This window comes from Aplysia californica, unplaced genomic scaffold (genome assembly GCF_000002075.1).
Source record: "Aplysia californica isolate F4 #8 unplaced genomic scaffold, AplCal3.0 scaffold01266, whole genome shotgun sequence".
Classification (NCBI taxonomy): Eukaryota; Metazoa; Mollusca; class Gastropoda; order Aplysiida; family Aplysiidae; genus Aplysia; species Aplysia californica.
The window spans coordinates 48,945-62,622 of record NW_004798536.1 but is presented as its reverse complement, the minus strand read 5'-3'; the positions used below and the strand labels follow the sequence as shown (position 1 = coordinate 62,622).

Here is a 13,678-nt window from a genome sequence, read left to right as displayed (position 1 = left end):
CTTCTTTTGAAATTCCATGAATTCTGAATGCATAAGCTGAAGAAAAGTTTGCCAAGAAGACCTTTCTTAGTCTAGATCTATGTTGAGTGTATCTTTGAAAACTGTCATTCTTAATATATTTCTCATAGGTCTATATTTGAGAATTTATTAGATTGATCAAAATTTTTTCTTAAAGATCGATTGTCTTTGCGATCAGAAACGCATGATTTTTTTTTCTTTCATATTTTCAAATATGAAATTCTGGATAAGCTCTTGGCTTGTATGATAATCTGGCAGAGTTATGATATCATAGGCCTAGAGGCCTCATCTCAACTCTTCCTGTAGACCGTAGAGAGTCTACTGTATAGAAATTTACAGTGTTAGAGGGGCACCCTAAAACAAAAGTATCTCTTTTTTGGGGGGTCTCACTCTTTGGTATTTTCAAGACCTTGTCAACTGCCAAGATACAGATCTACTTTTGTCCTTCCAGTGACTTCAAAATCAGAGACTGGACCTCATCCCAATGCCAATGGTAACTAAAGAATGTTGATGATGAATGTGTGGTTGTGAACTTTCGCTTTGTCACAAGTGTGGAATAATGTAGATGTAGCCTACAAACAATACATGGGGGCTCTCGTGGCCTAGAGGTTAAGGTGTTGGCCTCTCATTCAAAGGTCCCGGGTTCGAATCCGGGTAGCGACCGAAAAAATTTCTTCTCTAAAATTGTCTCCTTTCACCTCCTTTCCTGCTCTTTAGCAATATAGATCTATATTCTGTCGTCTGCTTTCGTCTCCTCTTTCTGCCCCCACCCCTTCACCTCCTTTGCCCCCTCCTCTGGGCTCCTGACTCTTTCTGCAGCCTTTCAAAGTTTCTACTGCTACTCCTTGACTCATTCTTACAGCTGTCTTTCTGCCACACCCCTGATCTTCTGGTAGGAAAGATCTACACCTAGCCTTCTTGGACAAGGGCGAAAAATCTCGGAGGTCCCGTATGCAAGTTGCGCACGTTAAAGATCCCTTGGTGGTCTAAAATCGATAAGAGTAGGCTTCGGCCGCCACCCGGGCAAAATTCAAAATTTCCTACCAACTAAAAGTATTAGGTGTGTCCCGCGCGCTCATATGACCTATGCAGTTGCGAGCGCCGTAAAAACACTTACCAAAACAAAAACAATACCTTTCTTCTACTCAGTAGTCACTTTTATTAGGTTACAGTGTACCAGAAGACAAAAATAAAACAAAGAGCCTTTTCAAAATTGAAAAGTGAAAACTTTTCAGACGTGCGTTTCTTCACTCTCTCTGTTTGTATGCACAAACCGAACAATATTACAAGTTGGCCAAGAAACTAGATTCTAGAGATTAGTTCTAGAATCTAGTCTAGATCTAGAAATCTGAATTCTAGGTGTCTAGATTCTAGGTCTACCATCAATCATCAGGTGGGCGGCAGCAATTTTAAAGTGAAGAATTTAGAATTATTTTTGTATTAGATCTAGATTTAGAATTTAGTCCAAGAGATCTGGATGTCTAGATTGGGAAGGACTTCTGTAACGAGCGACCACCCCATCAAACACAATAAAGGGGAGGACTTCCGTAACGAGTGACCACTATGAGACAGAGCAGAATTTAGGGGTAGGGTTTGGGGTAGGGTTAGGGTTAGGCCTCTTCTTTATTGTGTTTGATGGGGTGGTTGCTCGTTACGGAAGTCCTTCCCAATAAAGAAGAGGCCTAACCCTAACCCTAACCCTAACCCTAACTGACTCTGATGTACTTGGCCGTGGTCTACACTGACTGGCATCTTTCATTGCGAAATTGATCTAGATCTAGATGATCTAGATGTAGACATGAAGCAAGTTCTACAGAATCACCATTTTCACTTTCAACACCAATGACAATATATATAATTAGAGCAAGTCATATATAATACAAAAATATTTTAATAAACGGACCAGTATTGAACTTTATAGTTTTTTTCTTTTCCCTTTGCTATGGTGTATCTCATCTGTCTTATTAATATTATATTTCAAAAACTCTCAGCAGAAAGTTTGCTAGATCAAAGGCCACTCTCAAACTCCAGGGTCTAACGGATAAGTTTTGTGGCAACGCACAGCTTTTTACATTATTTTTCAAATAGGAGTATTGCCTACATTAACTTTGAACATGAAACGGCAGGTAGATCTGCAGCTCTTCTGTCTTTTTATAATGCTACTGAGATATAATATATATATTTATATAACCCTGTTGTCAGTTGTCCCAAGGCAGAGTAATGTGTCTGACTAAATTGAGTTTTTCAGTTTGTTACTCTAGTTTTGCCCATATCCCTCTCATGTCTCAAACACAGGATGATGTAGCTACACATCCGAAAAAGTAGTTTTCAAAGGGGTAAAACAACGTAAGGGACTGATCTCTTATTGAGTGTCAAATCTTTTTAATATGTTTTTCTGAAATATGCAGTTGTGTTGCTCTGCCTTTGACTTTGGATGCAAGTATTCCATAAGTACCGAATTTCCGCCCCAAAAACAGTCATCAACACTTTTCTATGTGTTTTGTCACAGAGCCACACAATTAACAGCCTAGTATTTGAAATTGTTTCTGCTCTTTACTCTTTCGCAGAGTGAGACCTGTGCCTCCACAGTGCCACAGATCGCCATTCAGGAAAAGACAAGGCTAAGGGGAACGGATGAGTGATCAGCTCATCAATACTGCCTAGCCGTGGCTGACTACGATGATATGGTTTGTATTTAATAGTGGTACTGTTGATCATCATCTGCTACTTATTTCTTTTTTAAAAAAATGTTTAAGTGTTCTAACTGGTAATATAATGACTGTTGTTGACTGTTGAGCAATATAGGTACCAAATTAATGGCCATGGTAATGTACCCCTTGTTTTGTTTGGTTTTCATATATTTACAACTGTTTAGTGTACCTCAGCTATTCAGCTATGATTGTTACTTGTAGTAAAATTGATGCTCTTCCTCCGACCGACTATTCTTACAGTAGTCTCCGCCTAAGACCCCCACCACTTACGATCCAAGTTCTCCTTAAGATCCCGCTGTTTTAAGACAACAGAAGTTTTACCATACAAAAATCTTTTGGAATTTTGTGGAACTTCACTTGTGGATGTATGTATGTGTATTATGTTTTCAGATGGCGGATGTGGAGAAAGTGGAGTTCACGTATGATGATGCAGACAGGCATGAATATGAATTGGCAGGTATGTGAATTGTTGAACCGGTGATATTGGTTAAAGTTACGGTCTAGCACGCTCATAATGAAATCAGCGAGATGCAGAGATCTTTTTGTTATGAGTATAAATTTCTCTTTGTAAGTTTTTTAATGCTGAAAAAATACAGAACCTAAAAATCTATTTGCTATACGGGTGCCAGACTGAATGAGTTTTTTCGTTGTTAGTTTATTTTTAAAAAGTTTTAAATTGAAGTGAGGAGAAATATCTGACTCTTGGAACTGATTTGCGGAGACTTTTGAGTGAGAGTTTTTATGCCATGCTTGTTTTACTTAAACTCATAAATGCTAGTTCCCTGGCTGATTGTTGTCAGTCATTTTTTATATTTTGTTGACTTTATTTTTTTTATTGATTTTTTTTTTTCATTATTTGTATATGAAATGGTTGCTCATCCTGCAAAGGACTAAATTTGCTATCTGACTGATTGTGGACATTTTCTCCATTTCATTGTGAACATGGATTTTGCCATGGATTTTGAAGTCTCAGGTTCTTTTTTTAATAAAAATCCTATAGTAGAAAATATTCTTTCAAACTGTTTCAGAGCTCTACAGCTATACAGAGGAACCAGAGTTTGGTGTCAATCAAGTCTGCTATGAGGAGTTGGCCAAATCACATGGTAATGCACAGGGTTTCTCAGTCCCTTCGCTACTGGAATTCAGTGCTTTCAAATTAATTTAGATCAAAATTCCACTCCCAAAGTTTGAACAAGGTAGCGCTAAGCTCGTGAACTTTCTCCCTGCAGTATATGCCCTCAGCCATCTTAAAAGTTATGAACTCTATTCTCAGGATTGTGTAATGGCTACTGAATTATTTAAAATATAGTTACAACGGTCACTTGTACAAGACAATCACCTTTACAAATGCCCACTTCCCATTTCTTCTCTTTCATTTTTTTAAACATTATAATAACACTGTGTAAGAAATCCACCTGTCTAAGATGACCACTTTTCTCTTTGACATTGGGTGGCCATCTTGGGCAATTTTGACTTTATTTGCTACTTTTATATCCTACTTATTGTCTTGGCCCTTTCTTACTGCTGTCTGTGGACGGTTTGAGGGCAAAAGATGCTTTTAACTTATTTTGAAAATGGTGATGGGGGGTAAATATACTTTTATTTTTATTTTTACCTCAGACTTCTGTTTTTGAGGACCATGCATTGGTGGTGGGTGGTTTGCTGGCTCTCAGGTGTGATATGCTACTTCTTTATTTTCCTATCAAACTTGCACCGTGCTCACCTTTCCTCCTCCTTTTCTTTGTATATTGGTCCCTAGTAATACTTCTAATCTTTGGCACTTATATTGCCTATTTGCATTGTAGGATTAATAAAACTCTGATTAAAACTAAAACATTCTATATCGTGTCAACAAATTTTGTGTTGTTCTTTCCTTCCTGCAGGTCTGGAGAAGTGGACGACCATGTCCCGGGAGGAGCAGCTGAGGTTTGTGGTCAGTCTCCAAGATGACCTGGAGGTGACAGAGAGGGAGAGGAGAACAAAGGCTGTGCAAGCGTTACTCTACCTCGTTCAAGGTCTGTCGATCACCTTCAGCTTACTGTATATATTCGATTCCCGCAGGTCCTTTTCCAGTGGGCTGTTTTGCGGACACTGAGAAGGAATTGATCAGCGACCCCAACACTATGAGGTGGGAGGGTGGGTGGGGGTATGTGTATGAAAGTTTGTGATTAGGTAAGCGATCAAACAAACAGGTGAAATGTCTTGGTTGAGACAAACTTTAATAAATTGACTGATCGAAAACAAGATCATGTGCTGCAAGATCACAGTTATATGCCAGTCTGCGCAAATTGAACCCTGTTATAGCCAGGTTCATATTACTTACACTTGCAGAGAAAAAACCCCGAGGATTTGATTTATCACTGTTATATCCAATTTCCTGTAATAACTGGATGTTATAAATGGACTGGACTGTACAATGCAAAATCCGGACATAACAAAAAGATTTCCGCATCCTGCCAATTTCACTATGTAAATGCTGTACCAGATGTTGCACTATTCAGGCAAATTATAAGACGCAGTGTTCATAGAAATATTTGTCTTGTCTGGGGTAATTATGTTGTTGTGTAGCGCTCAGAGCATGCTGTGGAGGGTGGATATGCGCTATATAAAATATAAATGCAATTAGGCCTATTATTTCAATGATGTGCCTACAGATTGTAAGGCGCATACAGCTTATTGTTGAGAGGGGATATGCACTATATAAATGCAGTTATTATATCAATGATATACATGCAGATTGTAAAGCACATTGAACTTGTTGTTGAGAGGGGATATGTATTATATAAATGCGATTATTATATATAAATGATGTGCCTGCAGACTGTTAAACGTCTTAAGCTTGCTGTTGAGCCGGGATATGTGCTGTTCAAATCATCATCATCATTGCCTTTTTCACCCTGCACCAGGGTATAGGCCACGGACAAACACTTTCTGTATGGGTGGGGTGGTTGGCGGGTGCTCATGTGTGGTTTGCTCCTTTTTTCCTATCAAAACGTCTATCGTCCTGATCTCTCCTCCTTCGTTTTTGGGTTTGTTACTCGTTTGTAACACCTCTAATCTCCGGCACTTATATGACCTTATTGTGTTGCAAGTGCCGTAAGACTCTTACTAAGTGGGTGGTTGGCAGGTGCTCTGGTGTGGTTTGCTTCTTCTTGCCTATCAAACATCTATCGCCTTTATCTACCCTCCTTCTTGTTTGTGTTTGTTACTCTCTTGTAACACTTCTAATCTTCTGGCTCTCATATGACCTTATGCAGTTGCGAGCGCCGAAAAAACCTCTACTAAAGCTAAAAAACACTTACTAAAACTAAAACACTCGCTGTTTAAATGCTACTAAATTGTTTCTCCCTGTGTTAGGTGTGTACGGTGAGTGCAACTCTCAGCAACACATGCAGGAGGTGAGTCGCGGCGCGGTGCTGCTCTACCTGGAGCTGGGCCTCTACTCTTCCTTAGTCCAGCTGCTGGCCATGGAGGTGGAGTAAGTGAAGTGACTTTTTCTCTGTCTTTCTGTCGTTCTTTCCCTTTCTCTGTCTCTCACTCTCTCTCTCTTGTAATTTCCCTTTCTTTCTCCTTTGCACACACGCTCTCTTTCTCTCATTTTTTAGGCTCTCTCTCTCATTTTTTTGGCTCTTTCTCTCTCTCTTCTCCCTTTCCCTCTGCGTCTTCTCTCTCTCTCTCTCTCTCTCTCTCTCTCTCTCTCTCTCTCTCTCTCTCTTTCTCTCTCTCTTTCTCTCTCTCTTTCTCTCTCTCTCTCTCTCCCCCTCTCTTGCTCTCTTGTACTTTCCCTTTCTTTCTCTTTCTCTCTCTCTATCTCTCTCTCTATCTCTCTCTCTCTTTCTTGTACTTTCCCTTTCTTTCTCTTTCTCTCTTTCTCTCTCTCTCTCTCTGTCTCTCTCTCTTTCTTGTACTTTCCCTTTCTTTCTCTCTTGCGCACACTCTCTCTCTGTATTTGTTGCTCTTTCTAATTTTTTAAACTCTCTCTCTCTCCTCTTTCTCTGCCTCTTTCTCTGCCTCTTCCTCTCCTTCTTCATCTCTCTCTCTCTCTCTCTCTCTCTCTCTCTCTCTCTCTCTCTCTCTCTCTCTCTCTCTCTCTCTCTCTCTCTCTCACTTGCTTGCTCACTCACTCCCATCCCCCCTCTCTCTCCTCTCTTTCTTTGTTTTTGTCTTTATGTTTGCACTCTTTTCTCCTGACAATACAGTGTTAAAGATAGTAACTCTTTTTTCACCTATCAGTAGTGCTTTAGATAGAAACTAATAAAATTTTAAAAGAAGTTCTTTACCCCAACTAGTATAAAAGGGAATATTTTGCTTTATTTTTGTTAATTGTTTTTTTCTTTTTGTATTGCTTTGTTTCAGGAACAGTACATCAGCCCTTCTTGCATTAAGGAAACCTGCGGTGTCAATCTCAGACAGCCAGGAGTTAAGGTAATCAAAGTCACAGTAAAGCAGAATAATCAAAGTGATATCTATTTGAGGAGAAGGCCATAAAACTTTCTTGGGGGGGGGGGGGGGGGGTTCTCTTTTTTTTTTCATGGTTTTTTTTTTTAAAGACTTTGTCAAAGTTTGTTTCATTTGTTGAGCCATGCTCTAAGTTGAACTCTGAAGAAACTAAATTTTTAAATTTGTGAATGAGACAAGTTGTTGTCAAGATGAAAATCAAGAAAATGGGTCTTTGCTTTCCCTTTCCAGAAATATCACTCAGTGTAAAGGCAGATTAATCGTTGGTACTTTTTTTTTTCCTTGTGGAGATAATTTTTCTGCTTGCATTTATAAACAAACAGTCGAACCTGCTCTAGTGGCCACCTTTATCACCTAGACAAATGCCGCTTCCCATTTCCTCCCTTGTCTGTATATTTTTTACATTATAATGACACTGTGTACAGCAGCTACTTGTCTTGGACGGCTACTTTTCGCCTCGACAATGGGTGGCTGTGTTACACAGTTTGGACTGTATAAGGCCTTGGATGTTTCATTTGATTAACAAGGTGTAAAGACGTGAAGTGAGATTAGGAACTACTGCTCTTTCAGCTTAATAACAGATGCTCACAGTTTTGTCCTTTTCTGCGCATGGTTGGAGGGTGCCATTGGTTGGTCGTACTTCCTTTTTTTCCCTCTGTTGTTTCTGTCTATCCGTCTAGTCTGTCTGTCTGTCTTGCTTCTCCCTAACACTTTATGACTGTTATTGTAATGATGTGCTTATTTTTACTCAAAACTTTAAAAAAATATTGTCCTTTTTCTAATTGTTCTGACTTGCAGGTATATCATCAACATCTTGTACATTATGGTGGAGACGGTGAGGCACTTTGACATTGGGCCAGATGAGAGCGATCCCGCCACGCAGGAACTGATAGAGGCCCGGGACAACTTCAAGGAAGAACTCGGTGCGTATTTCTCATCAAATCTGCTCTGCAAAACCCAGTTTCAGGATGTGATAGGTTTTTCAGGGAATGATAAAGCATTTAAATTCAGTCTAGTTGCACATAACGAAATTGATGTGACGTGGAAATCTTTTCGTTATGTATGGATTTCGCTATTTATGTATTTTAAATACAAAGAATATTTAAGAAAAAAATTCTGGACCTGAAAATCTGTTAGCTATGTGCGTGTTTCGACTTGTGCTTTCTTCATATTAAGACTAAAGCGAAACAGGACGGCAATGTTAAAAACTAAAACAGCTTTATTGCTAACAGGATATGGTTTGTATGGGTTTTCTGCAGTTCAACCAGTGTTTGGAGAAGAGCCTTTGTCTGTGCTTTTTTTGACCATGGTCGTCACCCAGTTCTGTCCCCCCATCAGGGCAGTGCTACTAACTGAAGTGTCTTTAGGCCATTCTCAAAGGGGGTATATTAACATGTTCTTATGCACTGTAGAATTGTGAATGGGCTGATTTATCAATGTCATGCTCAAATATGAACAGCATAGGGGGAACTGCTGCTTTTTCTTTCCTCATCCTTACTATCGTAATTTTTCCTCTACTTCTTTTTTATGTTTGTCACTCTCTTGTGAACTGCTTTTTCCTGGGTGTTGAGGCTAGAGAGGTGAGCAGAGTAAACCTGATTCCCCGTTTGGACTTCTCTGTTGACATCCTCCCCTTGGCGCTCTAATGACCTTATGCTGTTGCGAGCGCCGTAAAACCTTACTCAAACAAAACCCAGTTTTGTGGGTGGTGATGGTGTGTGTGTCTTTGCCGTGTGAATGTTTTGGAAGGCACTGTTGTGAAAAAGAATAACAAGAGTATCAATTATGGCTAGCAATAGGATTTTTGTCGGGTGCTCTGGTGTGGTTTGCTTCTTCTTTCCTATCAAACATCTATCATGTTTAACTCCCCTCCTTCTTTTTTTTGTTTGTTACTCTCTTGTAGCTCTCTAATCCTCGGCACTTATATGACCTTTTTGTGTTACAAGTGCCGTAAAAATCTCATTAAAACTGAACTTTTCCAGTTCAACCAGTGTTTGGAGAAGAGCCTCTGTCCGTGCTTCTCTTCACCATGGTCACCCGGTTCTGCAGTGGCAGTGCCCCCCACTATCCCATGAAGAAAGTTCTTCTTCTTTTATGGAAGCTCGTGTTGGTAAGATATAGACACTGCATACATTTTTTTTCGTATTCAGTTTTTGAAGTCTGTTTTTTAACACTTTATGTGCCACAAGTTATCAGCGCATATTGAAACAGTCAAAAGGGAGGTGCAAGTGTGTTGGTTCTTTGTTCTTTCAATGGTCTAATATCAAGAATGTTAAAAAAATGCATTATTGTTTTTTTGGATTAAGCTTTCATTCCTAGCACATATTCTGTGAGGAAGGCTGAAAAGGCCAACTGATTAAGCAAGGAAAAAATGTATTACACCCTCTGAGGAAGAAAGTAGTCAAAATTGTCCAAGACGGCCACCCATTGTTGAGGAGAAAAGTGGTTATCTAAGACAGGGGGATGTCTTGGACATTGGCATTATAATATTTGAAAAAGGCAGGGGGTGGGGGGGGGTTGTTTGTACAGGAAGTTGTCTTGGACAGGTAGCCGTTAGAGCAGGTTCAACTGTATCATTTTTTTTTCTTTTTCGATGTGACTGTAACCTTTACGGAGCAGGTTTGATTATATCTTTTTTTCCCTTTTCAGTATGATTAATTCCTTCATGTAACGCTTGACCTTTGTCCTACAGTTAACTTTGGGTGGCTTGAAGGGGCTGGAGGCAAAGAAGAACGAGGTGCGCGAGGAGCACGGTTTACCTCCCCTGAGCGAGGACATCTACTCTGTGTGCGAGACGATGCGGCCAGCCTCTCCGCCGGCGTCTGCTGCCGATCTGATCGAGCATCAGGTGCCCCGACGCGGGATGCGAGCTGGGAAGAGGGTGAGTGAGTGGGCCCTGCTTGGGCTGGGGTGCGGCAACGTAGCTTTCGGTTCGTGGGAGTATTTGTCCGATCTGTGGGCTGGTAGCAGGTTTGTGTTTTAGTTGTAGCAGACATTTGTATCTTGTGGAGGATGAGCTTTTGAAAAAAAAATATAATAAAAGGGTTTGAGGTGCATCCGTGTAGAGCAATTTCTGTGTTTGTAGCAGGTTTGTGTCTTAGTGGTAGCAGATATTTGTATTGTGGAGGATGAACTTTAGAAAAAGATGAAACGGTTTCAGATGCGTCCGTGTGGAGCATTTTCTGTGTTTGATGTCACACACATTTCGATAAAGCACATAAAGTAATTGCACCATTAGCTTAAAGATTTTAATGGTTAGGAAGATGAATAAAGAATTGTAAGACGAAAGGTTTTTAAGTATAATGGAAAAGAAGTTTGAGAGAACACTTCACTGAAATGAGAGTCAGTGCTGGTCTTTGCTTGTTCTTGGTAAACAAAATGTTTGTCTGATATAACTGAAGACAAGTTTTTGAGCTGAGAGCACAGAGGAATGCTGCACTTTTTATATGCAGAGAATTTTGCTCACCTTTTAGCAGCCAACAGCAATGATTTATAAGTGTAAAGGGAAATCGGAAGCTGCTGATTGTTTATAAACGTATTAAAAAAACCACAGAAGCTATTAATTGTTTGTAAGTGTGTAAAAAACCCAGAAGCTGCTTAAAAGTGTGTAAAACTGGGATCAAGGAAGTCATTCTCGTTACTGGGAAGTGATTCACATGATGACGGTGCATTGGTAGATGTCACTCCAAGAAGCATGCAGTGAAGCATCTCTCACTAAACCTGTGTCTCTGGGCTGGATGTGTGAGGCGTCGTCCATGTGGCTCGAACTGCTACTGCTTTTGTTCTGAAGTGCTGTTGCCGTAGTTTGTAAAGACTATAGGGTGCTCTTTGTGCAAGAGATGGACTGTGCATCACGCGTGCTAGGCCGCCGGGGGATCGGCTACTGTCGCTTACATAGGATGACTCTTGCCTGGTCAACAATATGTCGCTCCACTTTGTCCTGAAATATCCGTTGAGAGCCTAGCAGAGTGCACAGCTGTGTGTCACTATTTATTTTTTAAAATTTCTGTCTCACATAATCTAGTTTGTCTCTTTACAGATTTTCCTTTCATCAACTTTGAAGTCTAACAATGTATAGTTCAGGAAAACTTGGTAAATATTCGTAATTCAAGTCCTCTCTTTATTGAAAAAGCATATACTCTGATGGCATACAATTATGGAAATGTTCAGAAGTTGCCTACAGTATGCTTGACTGACTTGGTCATCTCATTGTTGTCATAAGTTGCATCTATCTTCCCCTGTGAGGGCCATTATCGGGTTGCCGTAATGTCATGCACAAAAGATGCTTTAGAGAAGGGTTGGATGGTCGGAATTAACTTTTATTTATGTCTTCCTCCATTATTGGTGTAATGTAGATCCTGTCAAACTCACCTGCATCTGTGGTGTAGCGGTAAGGCGTTTCCCTGTTGCACGAAGGAGATCCAAGTTAGAGCCTTGTCTTGACGATATTTGAGCCGAAGTTGCATCCGACAGATTTGACCAGGCAAAAGTCGCTTGTAGCTGTCTGTTGCGCCTGGCTCAGGCCCAGTACCGCCATAGGGTTCTGTTGTGGTTTTTCATCACTCGTGTTTGATAAATACATCATCATAGAATGACGTAGTGTGCATAACTAGCTGACACAAATGAAAAGATCAAACTGCACTATAATGGCAAGATTTTAGATATCTCTACACCATTGGCTGAATGAAATTAAAGCCATTTTTATGTCCTCCTGTGATTTGTTTAAGGAGGTGTCGATGGTTAATTTCATCCCATCTTCTGGTTGTATTTTGATTTGGGGATCTTGATGTGTTGAACAAAAAATGTTATGTATCTCATTTTGATAATGTAAGTCCTCCTAACCCTATGTTGCGCACAAGTCTCTCTGTATAATCGCAAGCCTCAGTTGTGGTTAAGATCATCCTTCTTGTACTTGGGGGTTTATTGTAGACGTTAGACTGTGCCCAGTTTGTTTGTTCAGCCACTTGTCATGTACCTATAGTTCTGGTTGATTAAGTTTGTGTAAGTGTGTAGATTTTTTCCTTGCAATTTGATCTTTAGTTGCTGTGTATATTTCAGAGCAGAGTTGCAATCTTACTGTGTCCTCCACCCCCCCTCCCCTCCCCTCCCTTGTTCCCCTGGTGACCCGAGTCTGATCTGTTGTCTAGTTTGGTTGTGGCCCTCGCAACACAAGATTAATCTCTTCAAGTCTGCCTGTGTACTAGATTTGAAGGCGATTGTGATTTTTTTTTTTTTAGGGAGGTTTCCGATTTTAAAATATGAATGATTTTTTTCCCCCTTGCCCAATCCTATCAAAATGATGTCATCTAATTAGTATACTATTGTGCATGTGATGCGTTAGCTATAGTCAACACAAGGTTATGGTAATGTTAGCTTTGTAAATGGTAGACTGTACATTGTTACTTTTTCTAGTTATGACTCACTTTCTCCCAAGAGACTGTCCGAAATTCTTCAGAAATATTAGTGATGGTTATGTATACCTTTCTATAAACCCTATTTCTCTGTGTCATACTGAAAAAAAAAAAAAGCTGCAAGGCCCCAACCTTTTCCTCTCCCCATAGCTCCCTCTTCTTTTTGCCTTTCATTGGTGTGGGGGATTTGTTAACACTTTGCAGTCACACAGCCAGCAGTACAAAATACCGTATCTGGTCACTCAGCCAGGAGAGGGACTGCAACGTACTTCTCGGGCCTGGCGCGAAAGTGCGCCAGGTGACCGGAGCGGATAATTTTGACCGGCGCATTATTGCACCAAGTGACTGCAAAGTGTTAAGTATTCTGCAGATTTTCAGTTAACTCATTGATGACCACAGTTTATACCTTGTGCAGTGCTTAGCTCCTGGAGTTGCCTCAATAAATCAAAGGAATCAGTTGTAGCTTTATGAATTCCGCTACAACTTATTTTTAAAAACGTCTTTGACAGCGTCAAATTAATAAGAGTTAGACCCTTCACCTCTTCAATGCCATACTGACCTCTCCAGAACATCGTGTAAATCCCACAATTTTCCACCTCTTTTTCTTACCGGGGAATACAAAGCAAGTAATATCAAAAGGTTTATCTGAAATTGCCTATTCCTACACCTGTGTTCTGGGTTGTCTCCATGTCGTTGGTTACCATTTGGTTTCCTTGAGCATCTCGAGCCACTCATTGATGTGAAAATGTGATCTAAATTATGTCAATGAGGGCGTAAAAACACTTACACTTGCACTGCACACAGTGATGTGAAAATGTGATCTAAATTATGTCGACGGAGACGTAAAAACACTTACACTGCACTCTTTGATGTGAAAACTACCTAAAGTGTGTCAGTGAGGACATTAAAACACCAACACCACACTCACCCATTGATATGAAAATGGTCTAAATCGTGTCGATGGGGGGGGTGTAAAATCACCGACACTACACTCGTCGACGTGATGGGCAGCTGGCTCGGTAAGCTTGGGTGAAGATTAATGTTGTGTGGTGGCCACTGTGTAGCTTGTCCTGTCTTCCT

The 13,678-nt window shown here is 40.3% G+C and overlaps 1 protein-coding gene across 2 annotated transcripts in view; it reads left to right on the top strand.

Moving 5' to 3' along the window:
- Positions 1-267: 267 nt before the first annotated feature.
- Positions 268-13,678, top strand: part of LOC101850224 (striatin-interacting protein 1) — a 29,215-nt gene continuing 15,804 nt past the window's right edge. For both annotated transcript variants that reach the window (XM_005112417.3, XM_005112416.3), the window contains exons 1-10: positions 268-511; positions 2,586-2,705; positions 3,120-3,186; positions 3,758-3,832; positions 4,613-4,744; positions 6,087-6,207; positions 7,086-7,154; positions 7,986-8,110; positions 9,170-9,297; positions 9,880-10,068. In XM_005112417.3, the coding sequence (XP_005112474.1) occupies positions 2,703-2,705; positions 3,120-3,186; positions 3,758-3,832; positions 4,613-4,744; positions 6,087-6,207; positions 7,086-7,154; positions 7,986-8,110; positions 9,170-9,297; positions 9,880-10,068 (909 nt within the window). In that variant the 5' untranslated portion in view covers positions 268-511; positions 2,586-2,702. The remainder of the gene's footprint in view (positions 512-2,585; positions 2,706-3,119; positions 3,187-3,757; positions 3,833-4,612; positions 4,745-6,086; positions 6,208-7,085; positions 7,155-7,985; positions 8,111-9,169; positions 9,298-9,879; positions 10,069-13,678) is intronic.